Source organism: Sorex araneus, chromosome 1, assembly GCF_027595985.1.
Source record: "Sorex araneus isolate mSorAra2 chromosome 1, mSorAra2.pri, whole genome shotgun sequence".
Lineage (NCBI taxonomy): Eukaryota > Metazoa > Chordata > Mammalia > Eulipotyphla > Soricidae > Sorex > Sorex araneus.
The window spans coordinates 287,150,327-287,170,614 of record NC_073302.1 but is presented as its reverse complement, the minus strand read 5'-3'; the positions used below and the strand labels follow the sequence as shown (position 1 = coordinate 287,170,614).

Here is a 20,288-nt window from a genome sequence, read left to right as displayed (position 1 = left end):
AAATTTATTTTTCCCAGTTATTTTTGTTGAGGTATGTTGACTATAGTAAATTCCATGTTTTTGTTTCATACTTACATTGCTTTACATGCAGCCAACCCAGGTTTGATTCCTCCATCCCTCTCAGAGAGCTCGGCAACCTACCAAGAGTATCCCATCCACAGGGCACTGCCTGGCAAGCTACCCATGGCTTGAGCAAATCGATGAAGAATGGTACAATAGTGCTACAGTGCAGTGCTACTTACATCGCTACTATATCATGCTCACATCAACATTTTAATAACCCTCCATCCCTTCCCAATGTCCCTTCTCTGCTCCTGCTCCTTGCAGCCTCAGTTTACCATTCCATTGGCAATATCCCTCCCTCCCTCCTTCCCTCCATCCTTGGGCTTTATGCATGCCTGTGTGTGCTTTGTTACCAGCCTACCTCCTTGGTTACCAGCCCACTCCCCCAATGTAGGTTCTATGGGTTTTGGGAAATGAGGATTTGGGTCTTCCCAGTGATACTTGGGGCTTACTCCTGGCTCTGAGCCCAGGGGTCACTCCTGATGGGCTCGGGGGACCATGTGGGGTGCTAGGAATCAAACCTGGGTTGGCCCAGTGTAAGGCAGGCACCCACCCTACTGTGTTGTCACACAAGTTTTCTTTTCACTCATGCTACATGAGTCAGAAGGAAAAGTGAAACACTAGATAATGCCACTCAAAGGTGAAGAACAAAGAAACAAGACAAGCTAATAACAGTTCCCAGTGATCTCATTTTTCAAATTGATCTCCATTTTTACTCAGTGGGTATGATGGTGAGAAAGACATTGCAATCTGCATGTTCCATTCTGAAATGTGCAAACATAACTTGGATCATTTATATTATCTGTAGGACACAGTATGTGACCTAGATTGAATATAACTTGATATTTTGAGACAGGGGAGATTTTATTTACTTATTAATTTCTTACTTATCTCAAAAAGTTAAAAAAGGATGTATTAGATGACCAAGTAGGGAATTCGAAACTATCTAGCTTGGGGCTGGAGCAATAGCACAGTGGGTAGGGCATTTGCCTTGAACATGGCTGACCTGGTTCAATTCCCAGCATCCCATATGGTTCTCTGAGCACCTCCAGGAGTAATTCCTGAATTCAGAGCCAGGAGTAACCCCTGAGCATTGCCAGATATGACCCCAAAGCAAAACAACAACAACAACAAAAAAAAACCAATAAAGCAAAAAACTGTCTATCTTGTTCCTAAGGAAACAGTAGCTACAGTATCTTCACTGCACCTCACCCACTCTGTCCAGGTGTGGCTATTATTTTCATCTGTGATCGCTATGGCATAACAGAAAGGTGATAAACAAGGGTTTCAAAGCTTATAGTTCCAGTTTTGATCTTTCTCCTTACACCTGTGTAACTTTGGCATCACTGACATGTTTTTCCAAATTATCAAGGCTGTTGAGAAAATTACATAATAAGAGGCCCAGGAAAAATATCAGGAGCCAAGTGTAAAGGTATGTTATCTTAACTGAAGTAATATGGAATTAAGCAAGACAATAACAGGAACAAATCAAATCGAGAGATTATGCAGAGTAAGTAATGCAGGAAAAAAAATCAAAGCACTCTGAAAATAAGGTCTTTGACATTTTGCTCATCATTCTATCCTAGAATCTGTAAGTTTTTAGCACATATTGTTTAAAGCAATTGGAAGACTATGAAAGATTATGAACAAATGAAAATTTCAGTTACAGTTTCTATTCTCGCCCAACAATTGTTGAAGGCAATTATCAGATAGATGTCTGTAACAAGAAAGAAAAGATAGGGAAGGAAAGAGAACTAAAACATAATTGGATGTTTGAGATGAGTATATGATGGATATATGATGTGTTTCATATACATCATGACAAGAAATTGATTCTCTTCAAAATCTAAGCTTAACACTTCTTCTTAAGGCTTCAGAAAATACAGTGAATCATACATCCAAGTTAAAAAGCACTTGGAATTTCCATCACTTTATTTATTGCACTAAATTAAAACAAAACCAAATCAATAACTTAGTTTAAAGGGATACCTTATAACTATGGAGTCCTGGTTTGTTTGGGGTTTTTTGATCATTGGAGAACAGTGGCTCACTGACCCTCAGTAGCCAGGTAGAGGGGGAGGGAGTTGATGTATAGGGTAGGGTTGGCTTTCCGGCAGCTGGAGGAGTTCTGGAGATAACTGCGTTCCTATCTCAGGCCAAGGCTAGTGGGAAACAATGTGATTGCTCAACTGTCCTTCCGACATTTCATTTCCATAAAAATGGTAGGTGGCAAAGCCAATACCTTCATGAGAGAATCTGTCTGGTACCCTCATCTATACTCATCTGGGTTAAACTCAGAGCTGGGGAACCCTTTCTTCAATGTACAGCTGAAATGGGGCTGGTGCAAGGAAACACTGACATGCTATTAGTGAATAGAGGTGAATAACTTTTGTTATTCACTTTCCTCTCGGAAGAGAGTGATGCAGAGAGTCTCTTGCCCGCACGCCTGGCTGTCTTCCCCGGGGCCCCTCGGACGGGATGGGCTCCAGCTTCCCTCCCCACCCTGAGCAGAGCTCCCGGCGGCCGAAGACCACTGGAACCTAGCTACAGCTGTGCTGGAGGCCCCTCTTCACACGTTCGGACAGGCCTCATGCATGAAGGTACCGGCAGAGGAACCCAGGTGTGTGTAATCCCATCAACGGCCAACATTCAGAGAGAGACTTAAAAGCAAGCTCTCAGAAGCGATATCTTTAGCCTTCTCCCTCTGGGAGAAACTGGCAATCTTCTTAGAGTTTCCTGCCCACATGGGACAGCCTTGCAAGCTTCTCATGGTGTATTCATATGCAAAATCCAGTAACAAGCTGGATCTCATTCCCCTGACCTTGAAAGAGCCTCCAGTGCAACATCATCCTTAGGAGGTCTGAGTCGATATGGACTTCTAAGATCTCAGGGAAAGGACGAAATGAGATGTTACTGAGCCCGCCTGAGAAATTGGTGATTAATGGGATATCGTGATCGTGATAGTGAACTTTTGTGTGTGAAGCCCTGGGCTCAATCCTCCAGCATGGCCACATTCTGGTCTGTTGCACCAACATAAACACAAAATATTCCATCACAAGTAGTAGTAAGATAGGGGATATCATTAACCTGACACCAGATCTCATTGTCATCTGAATCCTGCACATTCTCTCCGCCCCTTTCCAGTGCCTGACAGTATTCTACTAATAGCCTAAGAAGCATTTTCCTGAATATAAATATTAAATATTTTGAATCGTGTTTTATTGATGACACAAAATCTCTGTACCTATACTTGCTACCCAAAGATTTTTAATATCAAGGTTTTTGAACGCTTATATTTTCACTCTTTGTAGTTTGCAGATTTTCTTGACGGCATGCCTTTTAGGAAAAGAGATTTTCATTCTTATGGCTCATTTCCTCCACCTCTTCCTCTCTTTTCCTTTGCTCCTAACGTAGGCTTATTTTTTTGTCCTTGAAGATCGATTACATTGCTCCCTGGGCCAGGTTCTCAGGCAAACACTTCCTCCCTGGATGGGCTCAGGGTTGTGTGAAGAGAATTCTGGGTTCCACAGAATCAAGTCAAGTCATCCATTTCAGTTTGGGCTGTTTTGCATCGACTTTAACTTTGCCAAGCCAGTTCCTGTTGTCACTGTTAAGGTTTAACAAATGTTCTCCTGGTGCTCACACAGCGTGTTTCCAGATACATTAGAAGGGTGGCATACTTCTTAACATCGTTCCTTCCACAACAGGAAATTCTTTCCATTTGCAAGATTTTTTTTTCCTTGAAGGTTTTGCATTCCTTAACCAGCAGAATGCCTCATTGCTGGTATTTTTTTTCCTTCCCAAGTGGGAAGTAGGGAGGAGTCGAGAGAATTAAACAAAGCACATTTTGAATGTGGAGAGAAAGAAATCCTAACCCCTGCAGCCTGGGCTAAATGATTTTTCATATGCTCTTGCTTTCAAGGTTGAAAGCAGTTCTTTAAGAACCCTGCAGAATTCACACAAACATAAATTTCATTGGCCTCGCTTGGCATCATTCATTCAAGCCGCCAGTCAACAAACAGTTGTTGCATGTCACTATGCCAGACATAAGAACTGGGGGTCTGCCAAATGGAAATGTCCTTATTCTCAGGGGCTTCTGACTAGGGGTCTAACAATCACAATAGAATGTGACAAGTGTGATGGAAGCTTCCTTGTGGGGCAGCAGAAGACCAAGAGAAAACTTCCTATAACAGTAAAAAAGTTTCAGAGATCAACAAATGGGACTACATTAAACTAAAAAGCTTCTGCACCGCAAGAGATACAGTGACCAGAATACAAAGACTATCCACAGAATGGGAAAGGATATTTACACAATACCCATCAGATAAGGGGTTGATATCAATGGTATATAAAGCACTGGTTGAACTCTACAAGAAGAAAACATCCAACCCCATCAAAATATGGGGCGAAGAAATGAACAGAAACTTTACCAAGGAAGAAATACGAATGGCCAAAAGGCACATGAAAAAGTGCTCTGCATCACTAATCATCAGAGAGATGCAGATCAAAACAACCATGAGATACCACCTCACACCACAGAGACTAGCACACATCCAAAAGAACAAAAGCAACCGCTGTTGGAGAGGATGTGGGGAGAAAGGGACCCTTCTTCACTGCTGGTGGGAATGCCGACTGGTTCAGCCCTTCTGGAAAACAATTTGGACGACTCTCAAAAAATTAGATATTGAATTCCCATTTGACCCAGCAATACCACTGCTGGGAATATATCCCAGAGAGGCAAAAAAGTACAATCGAAACAACATCTGCACATGTATGTTCATCGCAGCACTGTTTACAATAGCCAGAATCTGGAAAAAACCCGAATGCCCCAGAATGGATGACTGGTTGAGGAAACTTTGGTACATCTATACAATGGAATACTATGCAGCTGTTAGAAAAAAGGAGGTCAAGAATTTTGTAGTCAAGTGGATGGGCATGAAAAGTTTCATGCTGAGTGAAATGAGTCAGAAAGAGAGAGACAGACATAGAAAGATTGCACTCATCTATGGTATATAGAATAACAGAGTGGGAGACTAACACCCAAGAACTGTAGAAATAAGTACCAGGAGGTTGACTCCATGGCTTCGAGGCTGGCCTCACGTTCCGGGGAAAGGTCAACTCAGAGAAGCGATCACCAACTACATTGTAGTCGAAGGCCATGTGGGGGAAGGGAGTTGCGGGCTGAATGAGGGCTAGAGACTGAGCACAGCGGCCACTCAACACCTTTATTGCAAACCACAACAGCTAATTAGAGAGAGAAAACAGAAGGGAATGCCTTGCCACAGTGGCAGGGTGGGGTGGGGGGGAGATGGGATTGGGGAGGGTGGGAGAGACACTGGGTTTACGGGTGGTGGAGAATGGGCACTGGTGAAGGGATGGGTTCCCAAACTTTGTATGAGGGAAGTATAAGCACAAAAGTGTATAAATCTGTAACTGTACCCTCACGGTGATTCTCTAATTAAAAATAAATAAATTAAAAAAAAAAACAGTAAAAAAGTTTCCTATGATAGGGAAGATAGACTTGGCTCTTAACACCTAATGCAAACACGAAGTTTCGGGGACTCTTGCATTAAGCCCTGGTGATTATTAAAAACAAACTGAACTGTACTAATTTAAAAGTTATATAAATTATATTAAAAAGAAAGGAAAAATATATCCGGAACACACTCTTTTCTCATTATTGTACTAATAGCTTTGCTCTTGAGGTTATTTATGCTGATATGTCTATAATGGGCAACACATTATAGTACAATACCCTGTGATCAGTCACTGTCCGATGGCAGCTTGAAAACAGGCTCTGTGGGAGTATTTACACCACAGACATTGGTAAACCCTACAAACTAGCAAGCATTCTTCACAGAGAGCTGGTTGTGCAAGCTTCATTGTAAGATTATAACGTACAATAAACACATATAGTATGTGTTCATTGAATATTTATATTATATTTGGGAGAGCCAAAACTCATACTCAGATTTTTGACTGCTCAAGGCAGGGGTCAGCATTCCTAATTCCAGCGTGTCTTAAGGTGCAAAAGTATTCATAAAGTTTATGGAAGAAATGCAAACATGAAAGTTCATAAGTTTGTAACTGTACCTCACGATGATTCACTAATAAAAATACTAAAAAAAAGATTATGGAAGCCCAAGAGATAGTCCAGTGGATAAGATGCTCGCCTCTCATGCACCTGACAGGTTTGATCTCTGACATCACATTTGGTCCCCTGGACCTAATCAAGAGTGCCCCCTGAGCTTCTTCACATGTTTAAGTATCAGCTGTTTAGAGTTACCAGATGTGATAATCATATCATATCAGATCAGTTTTTCCTGAACAGAAGTGTTAAGAACTGGGTAATTGTGTCTTCGTGTTACTGGGCAGTGACTGATTCCTCTAATTTAGTAATCCACTGCCCAGGGAAGCATGTTCTAAGAAACGAATTCTCCTTTCCGAGATAGGAAGAGATTGGAAGAAGACTTGTTCTTAGGGAAACTCTTGCATTTGAAAAAATGGAATTGACTTTCAATCATCTGCTTTTGAGTAGATACCATGAGATGTAAACTCTCCATATTTTGTCCTGACATTAAGGCAAAGGACTAAAGATAAATCTCCAAAGGTGGGACCGAAACAATGGTACAGCAGGTACAGCATTTATCTTGCATATGGCTGGCCTGATTTGATCCTCAGCATTCCATATGGTCCCTGAGCCTGACAGGAGGGACTCCTGAGTGCAGAGCCAAGAGTAACCCCTGAACATCACTGGGTATGTCCAAACAAAACAAAACAAAACAAAACAAAACAAAACAAAACAAAACAAAACAAAAGAATCTCCAAAAGTTAGAGATAGTCAGGAATTTCCCTTTATCATCAAAAGGCAAATGATGTATGTTTGTGTGTGTGTGTGTGTGTGTGTGTGTGTGTGTGTGTGTGTGGTTCCTTTTACATTTAAGGAAATTTAAAACTAGCTTGCTTTTTTTTTTGGATTCACATTCTCTTAGTGCATGATAAGCATTTTTCTCAAGGCCTTTATTCATTTGAGAGAAAATATGCTGTTCCTCTATTGCATTCCGTATCTATAGCTGAAAATTCTGGCTTTGCTAGCCAATGATATTATAAACCAGAATGCAATTGATTCTGACTTTCTTTTATTTTTGAAGAAATCGAAGAATGAAAGATGTCTCAAGGTCATTGTTTCTTAGTGGAATATTCTAAGTAGAAGATTATAATATCCTTGGTGGAATCTTCTATATTAGAAGTTGATGACAAAATGGGAAGCTTGAAAATGAATTGCAGGAGAAAATACTCCAAGTCTAGAAATCATTGAGAACTTGCTCTTTTCTTTCAAAAATAAATATGAAGAAGAATAGAAAAAGAACCTACAGCTGTATAGTCTGACCACTTTTTTGTCCTCTGAGATGAGTCATTTGTCAATGATACAGGCTGGTTATTCCCTCCCTGTACCAGCAATGTGGGCAAGACAGAGGACTCTGAAATTCCTTTAAAACTGTGATGTTGGCCAACAAGCCCAGACTAGACTTGATCTGAGGGCCTTATCTCCATCCCCCCGGCTCTTCCCCTGAGTCTGCTTGTTTCTGATAAATGTTCACTATGCATTTATTCCTGGACTGTGCTGACCCATATCTTAAGGCCAGGCAGAAAGAAGTCTCTTTTGTGTGACTCTCTGCCATTGAAAATAACACCATGCATGAGTGGATTTAAATGCAGGTAGAGGTGTGTATATATGTGTGTGTGTGTGTGTGTGTGTGTGTGTGTGTGTGTGTATGTGTCGACCCTAGTTTTCTGAACTTCCAGGCTAAGAATAAAAATAAGCTTATAACCCAATATACATGAGTAAAATATACAGGTAACACCTTTAGCATTTACATATAACACATTATTGGAATGCTTTACTCTTCTATCAGTGTTTTGGTTTGATACAGTCTATGCGACATGGATTATATAATATAATTTTCAACACTACGAATAGGGACAACTAACATTCACCTTTTTAATTCAAGTTAATTAAGTTTAGGTAGATCATTCACTCTTGGTTACAGAACTAGTAAAAAGAATCCCATTTCTGGCTGAAGTGAAAATCTAATCTGTTATTGTTAATGCTAATTTCCAAAGTATAAGAGTAACTTCAAATACATTTTAAAGTATTTAAAATTTCTAATTATTGAGGGTTCTCTGGCATTTTACTTTAACGTTCAGAATTCAACTCAACTGAACTATTTTATTCTTTGATGCAAAAATTTGACATGTTAGAATGGTCCTCTACAGAATGCACAAAGAATAATTAAGATAAGACATAACTTGTATGGAGAGAGGATAAGCACCCAATTAACCATAATAATAACATAACAATAACATAATAATAACACAACAGTAACATAACATAATATAAGAATATAAGAATTTAATATAATAACATTGGGTTGTATTCTACACAATGAATTTATATCTGAAGGATGGTATTTTCTGTATATCATTTCCTCATGGTATGATTTACACTCTCGTGCTTTGAAAGGGAGAAAGATCTAGAGAGTTATCTAGATGTTAGCAACAGAAAAGTATTAATTAGTGAAGAGATGAGGTCCCTAAAACTAATCAGTTGGAAGTAGAGAAGGAACATCAAACCGGTCCTCATTTTACAGATGAGGAAACTAAGAGTCATCAGACACAGGCAGAAATTATTAAATTTTCTTTTCCACTCTCAGTAACTTTTTTACAAAACTTCATTTGAGCTATAGATTTGGAAAGAATTGTCTGGAGAAAATTAAGCAGCTGGAGGAAGGCTATCCTCTCTTTGGTGATGGCTTCTACCCTCGTCTATAATAAGTATTAACTGAATGAATGGATTCAATTGGAATTTAATAAGTATTCCTTCTTAATTTAGATTATATCTGACAAACCAATCTTTTCCTGGATTAGGTCTGAAATTATTCTTAATACAGTAAATTACATCGAGAGAGCTGAGTTTCATCTTCCCTGATAGGGCGGCAAGGCGATTAGCAGCACTTCCGAAATTCACAGGCCAGAGACTCAGCAAGTTGGATAATCACTTCCCTTGGGGAATTTCTTTCGAGCTGTTTTGATTTGTGTGGGTGATAGGTGTGGCGGACAGGAAGGTTGCTTTCTTTGTATTGTGTATTTGTAGTGCATGTGTGTGTGCTTGAGGGGGGTACACCTGGCTGTTCTCGGGATTGTTCCTGGCTCTGCTCTCAACAGTGATCTCTGGAAGTGCTCAAGGGAGTATAGGCAGTGCTAGAAATTTGAATTGGGATTTGCCACATGCAAGGTCTTACCTTTGTACTATATCTCTGGCCCCAAGGGCATTTCCTTCCTTCCTTCCTTCCTTCCTTCCTTCCTTCCTTCCTTCCTTCCTTCCTTCCTTCCTTCCTTCCTTCCTTCCTTCCTTCCTTCCTTCCTTCCTTCCTTCCTTCCTTCCTTCCTTCCTTCCTTCCTTCCTTCATTCCTTGCTTCCTTCCTTCCTTCCTTTTTAAATTTTTATTAGTGAATCACCATGAGGTACAGTTACAAACTTATGAACTTCCATGTTTGTATTTGGTTTACATCCCTCCACCAGTGCCCATTCTCCTCCACCAGTGTTCCCAGTATCCCTCCCACCAGCCCCACCCTAACCCCCACCATCCCACCCTGTCTCTGTGACAGGGCATTCCCTTTTGTTCTCTCTCCTGTTGGATGTTGTAGTTTGTGATAGAGGTACTGAGTGGCCATCATGTTCGGTCTATAGTTTATTTTTGGTACGCAGCTTTCAACCCGAGTGGGTCCTCCCAACATTCTCTACTAGGTGTTCCCTTCTACTAGGTGTTCCCTTCTCCGTCTCTGCTGCCTTTTCCCCCAGCATGTGAGGCCAGTTTCCAAGCTGTGGGGCAGACCTCCTGGTTCTTATCTCTACTACTCTTGGGTGTTAGTGTCACAAGGGCACTTTCTTATCTTTGATGAAGGTTGTGATGTTGGTGAATGTAATGAACTTGGTTGCTTGGTTGGTACTGGCAGTGCCAACAGCTTGTGTCGTAATACCTACTCCAGTAGGTTCCTTCTAGTGTATTTCAGGCAGTCACCCTAGCAGGGATGGCGAATGGTTCCCCACACACTGCAGTATCTCTGGTGCTGGTGGAAGATACTTTTGAGGAAACGGTGGAGTACTGGGAATACCTTTTTCTTTGGATCAGAAAGTTCTGGGCTGCGAGCCCAGGTCTACCGCTTGCTCTCAGCTATCTCAAGCTATTTAATTTCACAGTCTCTATTGAAAAGCCAAGGAAATACATGCTTTACAAGACTGCAGTGAGGTTTGGGAATAAATATATAGAAGTCCTAGCAAAAGATTGACAGGGGAGCAGAGAATATGTTTTGTCTTCTATTCTCTCCCTGCTGCTGGTTACACAGTGATTTTATCTGCTGAATCAAAATACTAGCAACTCAGTCACTAGTAGCCAGGGTCACTGTCATTGTTCCCTAGTGTTTATACATCCAAATAAGAACTAAGAGAAGCTTGAATATGCTATGACTCCCTGTCTTTAAAATTAGAATGCATAAAATATATTATTCTACACTAAACTAGACATTAAGATATAAAAATAACATTGTGCTAAGGACATGGAAATCAAGAGTTTGAGAGGGGTGCTATAATATTATCAAAAAATATTTTCACTTGATCTACAAGTTGGTATGGTCCAAGTATTTTTTTTTTGAAAAGAATGTCAGGGGTGCCTCAGACTCAAATCATCAGCTACGGTGCCAAAGGAGGGGTAAAAGAACCCGACAAAAACAGATTTAAGATAAGATTGGAAATTGACCATAGTGACAATAAATCTTTTCTGCTGGTATGTAAATCCCATTAATTCAAGGTCTCAATGATTAGGTACAAAAAGTTAGGACTCCCTTGTAGAGACACAGTGAGAAGAAATTAGGGAAGGAAAGTTTTCTGTCTGGAACTGTGAAGTGTTTATCTTTTGTATCAGATCACAAAAAAGGAGAAAATAATATTTTGTACTATTTTTCTAAGTGAATAATTTTATTTATTTATTTTTGGATTTTGGGCTACACCCAGTGGAAGTCAGGACTTAGTCCTGGCTCTTAGCTTGGGGTATTATCTAGAGGCTAAGAATCAAACCCATATTGGCCATGTGCAAGGCAAGTGCCCAACCCACTGTACTATCTCTCTGGCTCCTATTTTGTACTGTTAGCCCTCTAGGAAAGTTTGGAAATAACGGATGATCAGACTGCGTAAATATTGCATCAGAACTGAGAATTGAGCATGGTGGGGAGTCGCACTGTAGCACTGTTCCGTTGTTCATCAGTTTGCTTGAGCGTGCACCAGTAACGTCTTCACTGTGAGACTTGTTGTTACTGTTTTTGGCATCTCAAATCCGCCACGGGTAGCTTGCCAGGCTCTGCTGTGTGCGCGCGCAGGGTACTCTAGTAGCTTGCCCGGCTCTCTGAGAGGAACAGAGGAATCAAACCTGGGTCAGCCACGTACAAGGCAAATGCCCTGCCTGCTGTGCTATCGCTCCAGCTTGGTATAATTGCAAAGGGAATCAGACAGTAAGACCAACTTGAGTCCTGTTGGCTTTGCCAGTTGTATTTTCTTACCTTCTTCTGTATGTTGTGCAGAAGACCACTGAACCTTTTCTAAGCAGTCGACCTATTTTGCAGAATTTTGCCAACCCCCACCCATGTGTGAGATTAGCAACGCAGGCAACCCCATCATTTCAATGAGGCGGTGGCAATGTGGACTTCAGAACCACGTAGCCTATAGCCTAGTGCTCCAGTAAGCACAACAAGCCCTTTATTAGTTTCTTAGCTTTTCTAAGCCTTGATTTCCTTATTGGGAAAATAAGAAATAGCTTCATCTCAAAAACAGTATTATAATTATATAACAAAGTCTTTGGCTGGGTAAACACTCCATCAGAATTTAGAAATCGAGAACGTCCTTGTTGGATAAAACTATTTAACAATAGTGTCTAAGTGTTCCCAAAAAAGAAAAAAAAATCCCTATATCTAGCTCATAGCTAGAACTCAGATCTTAGACATCTTTATTAGACATTATCAAGAGTTTATCCATCATCTCATGGATATGCTTTACACGGTCAATGACAGAACATATTTCAAATTCCATTCTATCAATGAAATTAAACCATTATAAGAATATATATGTCCTGTCAACAAATTCTATTTTTTTCTGTGACATAATCCAAATTTCAATTACTTTTTACCTTTCTATTACATTAATAGCTGACATTGGTCTTTCCTCAATCAGGCTTCTTTTTTTTAATTGAATCACTGTGACATACAGATACAAAGCTTTCATGTTTGAGTTTCAGTCATACAATGATCAAACACCCATCCTACCCCAGTGCACATTTCCGCCACAAATATCCCCAGTATCTGCCCCCTCCCCGACACTGCCACTCCTCTCCCTGCCTCTATGGCTGACAATTTCCCCCATACTCTCTCTCTACTTGTGGGCATTATGGTTTGCAATACAGATACTGAGAGGGTATCACGTTTGGTCCTTTATCTATCTTCAGCACACATCTCCCATCCCAAGCAATCCCTTCAACCATCCTTGACTTACTCTATTCCAGCTGCCTTCTCCCCCAGCTCATGAGCCCTATTCTTTAATGGAGTTGACCTCCAAGTCTTCTTTCCTTCAGACCCTCGAAGCTCTTCATATTTCCTACCCCTTTCTCTATGCTAAGGCCACCAGATACACTTTTTTTTTGCTGTGATCTCATTTAACATTTTTGTCTTAGTATTTTGTCATACGCTACCCTCAGATGAGCTCTTTCATAGTCTATCTTATTTCTACTCTCAATGGAAGAAAGAAAAGAAGAAAATATTTTAAAAATACAGTCATTATGACTAGCAACCCTATTAAAATGTCCTTGGAAAAGTTCACAGGAATGTCTCATCCACATTATTCTTCACGGAAGTTTTAGAGGATCTCTTGACTTGTACTCACTGTAGGCTCACACCAATAGAAACCTCAGCTTTAGACTGATGGTTGCGAACCACAATCAAATGTCTGTGTTTTTCCTGCCCTCTGTGCTACAGCAGCTTTTGAATATCAATCACCGTAGCACCTGGTTACCCAGGCACCTGGAACATTCTGCCTCTCAAAGCAAGGTTAGTCTGTTTCTAGGCGATGGATTGCAAGGAATAGATGATTGCTATTTTTGCATAAAAGAAAGAAAACTTCTTTTCACAGGTGCCCCAGATGTACTATTTCCTCAACAGGAGATGATAATTACTTTTAATTTGTTTTCTGTGGGAAGGGGGCACATCTGCTAGTGCTCAGGGCTTGCTCCTGGTTCTGGGCCCAGGGATCATGCATGCTGGGACTCAGGAGATCATATGCAGTTCTGACCATTGAAATGGGTCCAGCGCATGCAAGGCTGTCCGTGTCTTAATCTTTGTACAACATGTCTGGCCCAGGAGATGTCAATTTGGAACATCCTCCTTTAAACGTCAGAGTTCCATGAGAACTCAAACCTAGGGCTGGGAAACTCTCCCCAGGAGACAAGGAACACAGGTTCGATTCCTTCTCATCTTTTTTCCCCACCATTCCCCATCCCCTGAAAAGACCAAATCTGCTTCATCTTCCTCTCAGTCATGGAGACCACATGGGGTTCCATGGCTTTGCTTCTCTGCTCTGTAATTTTTCCTCACTCCCCCATTCTTGGTTGGCTTGAAATTTCTTTTGCAAAGATCAAAAAAATAAAGGTAAACAAACACCTTTGTGCCTGACATATTTTTTCTGTGAATGACTTTCAATAAAAATGCACATTAAGTCAACAGGTTTCAAGGATGGACAGAGATTCAGTAACTGTTTCATGACTGGGAGAGGAAGAAAAGGGCATGGTGTAGACTTTGAGGTGCGTGAAAAGGGGTGATGAAGGAATAGGCTGGCTCACTGCACATGTCTCAATTTTTGTTGAAGGTGGGTCATGTTTATCTTTCACCGGGTGGGTACAAATCAAAAGGGTTCACCTGGTACTTGTATTCTGCAGCTGCAGACCCCAAAAGCTCTGTCTCATCTGATTAATAAAAAAGTTGCCACTTTTCCCCCTTTTCATGTCTGCTTGGCTTCACACAAAGGCACATTCACCCCTAAAGATTCATTAATGATGGTTATGCTATGATCTCAAACAAGGAAGCCAGCAAGAATGTTCAGTGAGTTACCATCGGACATACAGAAGGCTGGCCTGTTTTGCACAGCTGAATATATAATTAGAAGAAACCAGAGAGAGCGAGCAGGGTGAGGGTGTGCAGAAACTTTGAACACTAAAAAGAATCCCCCTCCCCAAATTGCTTACAAATGTGTGGGATTAGCCTCAATAGATTTGGGGCGCTGGGAAACTTTTTAACAGCCAATAATTTTTTCATGATTGAGTAGTTGTGAACCAAAAGATTGCTTCCTTTCTCAATGCCATTTTGTTGGACGTTTTTAATGAAGTAGCAAATTTGTGGCTTGACAGAAAAAACTCACTGACAACGTATTAGACTTTATAATCCCAGCTGCCATATCTAGTTACTTCATTTTCACGTGACTTCACTTTCCTCATTAGTAGAGAGATGACTAATGCAAATACCTTTGCGGACACCTGCATGCTGTTTTCTTGCATGTTCATAATGGCTTCGGAGATCTTGACATCTATAGGGTCCATGACTGACTCGATGTTGAATGGTCCTTCTAGACGCTCAGCCACCAAGAGCATTGCATCTGTTAAAACACAAGAGCAGGATATATTTGTAGAAATAGAAACTTCAAGTCCTTAACCTGGGTTAATTTCTAGCACAACTGGTGGAAAAATATCCATTCAATCACCGGCTTTTATCCAACCCAAAATGGAATTGCTGACTAAATCTTAAAAATAAAGAAAGAGTCTTTTATTTTTCTTTGATAATTTCAAATTATTTTATAGGCACAGAACCCAACTGCAAAACTGGTTCAGATGAAAAGAGCTGAACATACCTGACTAGCACAAGAAGCTAAGAAGCAGCAACAGTATTGGGTGAAGGATCTACTGCATTTCCAAAAGGGAGTCTAACCTTGTCCTCAAAAGCATGGGGAAAATTGAGATGATGGAACAAACACTGATATGGGGTTTGGTTGCATATGTGTCAAGCCCTAACTCATGCACCATATGTATGTGTGCAGCATTCCTAGATCCTCCAAAATACTTTTCCTTTATTTTGTGCTGTGCTGGAGTGATAGCGCAGCAGGTAGGGCATTCACCTTGGATGCAGCCGACCCGGGTTTGATTCCTCCGCCCCTCTTGGAGAGCCTGGCAAGCTACCGAGAGTATCTCACCCGCAGGGCAGAGCCTGGCAAGCTCCCTGTGATGTGCCAAAACCAGTAACAACAAGTCTCACAATGGAGACATTACTGGTGCCCGCTTAAGCAAAATCGATGAGCAATGGGATGACAGTGACAGTGATATTTTGTGCTATCACTCTACATCATCTAGCTGTCTTGGGCTCAATGACTCCCTTGGTATAGGGAAACTTCTCTTTTTTTTGGTTTTGTATATTCAGGACTGCTACCCCCAATCACCGGCAAACCGGGGGTCACACCCATAAGCCACCTTCTGCCGGCGCCAGATAATCTCCTCATCGGCCACCCTCTAGAACTCACGGCTGCTTCTCCAGGAGGGAGCATAAAATGAGGCCCCCATGACTATGCTACTGGACTCCAGAGAAGGGGTGCCCCAGAGGGGGGCGAGTGAGAGTCCACCCCACCCCAAGGGACCCAGCCTCGGCAGCTGACCTCCACTACCCCACTGCCGCCATGCTCCAGGCCGCTTTCCACATGCTCGGGCCGAGCTTCACGCATGAGTGAACACATTCCTGGGCTACTCCCACATGACAAGTCATCAGAAAGGGAAATATTTACATATATACATACACACACACATATATGCCTCTTGGAGAGCCCGGCAAGCTACCGAGAGTATCTTGTCTGCACAGAAGAGCCTAGCAAGCTCCCTTTGGCATATTCAATATGCCAAATACAGTAACAATAACAGTCTTATTCCCCTGACCCTGAAAGAGCCTCCATTCGTTGGGAAAGACGAGTAAGGAGAAGCTGCTAAAATGTCAGGGCTGGGATGAATGGAGACATTACTGGTGCCCGCTGGAGTAAATCGATGAACAATGGGATCACAGTGATGCAGTGATATTCAGGACTTATAGTCCACTGACCCCCGCCAGGAGTAAGCTCTGAGCACTGACAATCTGACCCCAAAACAAAACAAAAAGCCACCAAAACTTGAGGGCTGGATCACACAGTTCGCGTGTGGGAGGCTAGATTTGATTCCTGGCACAAACTGAAAAAAGTCTCTGAAATAATATTGAAATGAATTATCAATTGGGAGATTTTAATTTTCTAAAGAAGCTAGTAGTAGTGTGATCTAGTGCATTTCTCCGTGCATTAGGGGTCAGTAAACCTGGGTTTGAATCCTTGCGGCTTACTAGCCAGTGAGATCCATAAAAGGAACTGGGAATGAGGAGCACATGACAAATGGTAGCTGTCAATTTTTTTCTCCTCATTTTTTAATGAAGATATGCTGCATCATAACATTATATGGGTTTCAGGAGTACATTATTAGAAGTCAACACAGGCAGTTCCTACATTGAGTCACTACGAAAATCCAATTTGATCTGTCACAGTACAATTGTCCCCTTTCATCTTTTTCCCTTCCTGTCTGGGAACCATTAATTAGCATTACAGTCTAAAATGTCGCTTTATTGAGTTTAGTCACTGGTTTGTTTGCTCTGTGTGTGATGTGTAGCCAAGTTTGATGCGGGCAGGAGAGTTGGGTCACCCCTGGTGGTGCTCAGGGCTTGCTCCTGGCTCTGTGCTCAGGGGTCACCTTGGGTGGTGTTTTGGGGAACCATATGCAGTGGGATTTAATCAGGGATTCATGCAGGTTAGGACTCATGCAAGGCAAGCTCCTTAACCTCTGCATTACATCTCCAGCTCCCATGTATACCCTCTTTTATACCACAGAGAACAGTTCTACTTTTTGGTCAGAGTCCAGAGGCCAGAGTCCCTCTCTCTCCCAGGATTACATAACACTTGTCTTAGGATAAAGGTGAAAATGCAGTGAGTGAAAAGTAGGAACATGGCTAGTATGACCTTCGAATTACATTGTTAATAAATTGACTTTCCTTCAATGAATTTAAATACCACATTAAATACCAATATCTCTTTGTGTGGTGGCAATGGATTAGACAGCATAGGCTAGACTTTCAACAGAGATCCAACATATTTTACAATTTTCAATTGCACAAAAGACCCTTAGGAGTAGACATAAGTGTTTACTTTCCCTTTTTTCCCCAAAAATAATGCATGTGTATAATAAAACATTTCAAAGTACAGAAAAAAACACCACACCTACAATCCCACTTCCCAGAACAATACTATCCAGCTTAGTATATGCCTTATATACTGTTTTCCCCTCTGAACATGAATATTTTAAGCTTGCAACTAGAAATATACTGTATATAGATCAAATAATCTGTCTTCTAAATGGAATATATTATTAATGTAAAATGCTGTTTATGGTAGCTGTTTTATAACAGTAGTGAGGAAACCAAGTTTTATTTTTATTACATTTCCAACCATGATGTCCCACCAAAGTTAATCATCTGAAACTTTTCAGAGGTTTCAGTTATTATGAATCACGCTGATGAGAACCTCTTAAGGCAGACCTTGAGACACACGGACGAATCTCAAAACCGAGAAGCTTGCTGCAGAGATGCTTCCGGACTTTGCACCCGGTCACTTTCTCTGGGCTACTCTAAACTGTCCCTCCATCTGCCTCCCAGGAATCCCAGCAGCCGCCGTCTTCCAGAACCCAATGAGAAGCCCAGGTATGCAGGACCAGTAGCAGCAAACGCCAGGCCTCATACGATGCGGGATGGGCCAGACCCTTTCATCCCCCCACTCCAATGGGACCGTGACATGATGTCCATGAACTGCTTCTGGGTACCATCTAAGCTCCTTAACGATCATAACCCAGAGACACACAAAAGAATCTCAGAACTGAGCAGCTCACTGCAGAGATCTCTCTCGACCCTAATTATCTAAAATTTTAGAATTCTAGGACATCTTACGCTATTTGTAACAAGGAACAAAAATAAATTGTCTAGCATTGCCTTTTCAGCAGGTTTGAGTGGTGGTAGGAAAATTCCAAATAATAATGATGGAACTGGTGTCGAAATACTGAATGTAGTACAAAGGAGAGAGAGAGTATTATAGAAATTGTCTGCCACACAGGCAGGGGAAGGGTTGGGATGGGGAAGGGTAGCATGGGGATACTGGGGATCTTGGTGGTGGAAAATGTTCACTGGTGAAGGGATGGGTGTTTGATCACTGTATGGCCAAAACTCAAAGATGAAAGCTTTGTAGCTGTATCTCACTATGATTCAATAAAAAATATGTACATATTTTTTAAAAAAGACAGATCTTGCATGCAGCCAACCCAGGTTCAATCCCCAGCATCCCATATATTCCATATGGTCCCCTGAGCACTGCCAAGAGTAATTCCTGAGTGCAGAGCCAGGAGTAACCCCTGACCATTGCGTGGTGTGACCCCAAACAAAAAGCAATAAATAAATAAATAAATAAATAGAATTTAACTATGAACAACTTTGTAAATCCCGGTGCTTTAATAAAATTAAAAAATTAAAATAAAAAATAAGTCTAATTAGGAAAAAAAAGACTGACCTTGCCACAGTACCATGTTTGTGAAGAGCACCAGGCTTTGTGAAGAGTTGCAGCTCCTGCAGTTGATGCTTCTCACATCTCAGAACTGACTTACAGTTCAGTCTTCTGTAGAAATTCCGGGAATCAATGCTTCCCAGCAGCACTGGGAGCCTGGAAGAGGGGGCCAAGACCCTTTACTCCCATGCCTCCATCCCAACTGGGTCCTGTATCATAGCTTCTGGGATGGTGCTCAGGTTCTAGACCTAGATCTGTGCTCAGGAGTGAGTCGTGGCAGTGTTTAGGGTATCATCTGTGGTGCAGGAGATGCAAACCAAGGTTGATTGCACGGGATGCTAGTGCCTTAACCCCAGCACTATCTTTCTGGATCATATAAATCCTTTTATGTTTGTTAGCTTCTTGGGCTACACCCAATTGTGCTCAGAGTTTACTCCTGGCTCTGTGCTCAGAGATCACTCTTGGTGGTGCTCAGGGGAACATGTGGTGCTGGGGATTGAAACTGGGTCGAGGCATGCAATGCAAGCATATTACCCCTCTGGCCCCATTAATTTTAGAGATTCAAGTGACATGACTTGTGTGAACTTAGAGTGGATAACAAAACCCAAACCCTCAAGATAAACTTCGGGATTCTTCTCTTAGGTGAGGTAGACCAATCAGTAGAGCTTGCCACAGGAACTTACAAAAGACATAGTGATTTCACTGGTTTTAAAGATCTAATTACATGGTGATGTGGATATGAGATTGCAGGTTGTGTGGTTGTGATATTTTGTTACTAAAGATACTTTTTCTTTAAGGTTTGAAAATGTGGCTAACCACTACCTGAAAGCTGGTCTGTTTCTTTTGTCTTTTTATCTGCTTTATATTGACGATATATAATCCTTTTTACTTTTTAGAGTTTCCAAAACCCTGTTGGGTTTTGAATGAAGATTCATTAGGATGAATGTATGATTTCTTTAGGTAGATGTATTTTGCTTTAAAAGAAAAAATCCTGGCATGGTTGAAAAACCATGCCTTTTGGAGTGCTCTAACAAACACAATTAAACAAACTGATAAGTAGGAGAGCTAATTGCGTGTTTTGTGTCAGTTTTAGCATACGTCACTGTGCAAAGAAGTCTCACTCTAACACAATGTATTTCACCAGCATAAATGGGTTGACTTGAGATAGCAATAATATTGGTTCTCCCAGAAGTACAAAAGCAATTTTGTTCTGTGCAAAAATCAAACAAAAAATCCCCCAAATGCCCCCAAACTGAAACCCCCAAGTTTTTGGAGTGGATCATAAGAATGTAGCAAAGCAACTCCTTTCAGATTTTGCGATCTTAAATTTACCTCAAAGCTTTCTTGCTTGCTTAAATTAAAGCACTGGCTTATTTACTTTATTTTCTTATTTTCTTTTCAGTAGTTTGATCCCAATTATATAAAAATCACAAAATTAGGTCACTTCTCTTGGGCGATGCCAGTCCTTTCTCTC

General features: G+C 41.2%; 1 protein-coding gene across 2 annotated transcripts in view; it reads right to left on the bottom strand.

Annotated features, from left to right (window-relative positions):
* The window catches only part of GPC6 (glypican 6), a 1,181,929-nt gene that overhangs the window by 108,593 nt on the left and 1,053,048 nt on the right, over positions 1 to 20,288 (bottom strand). For both annotated transcript variants that reach the window (XM_055119359.1, XM_055119366.1), the window contains exon 5: positions 14,679 to 14,809. In XM_055119359.1, coding sequence (XP_054975334.1) covers positions 14,679 to 14,809 — 131 coding nt within the window. The remainder of the gene's footprint in view (positions 1 to 14,678; positions 14,810 to 20,288) is intronic.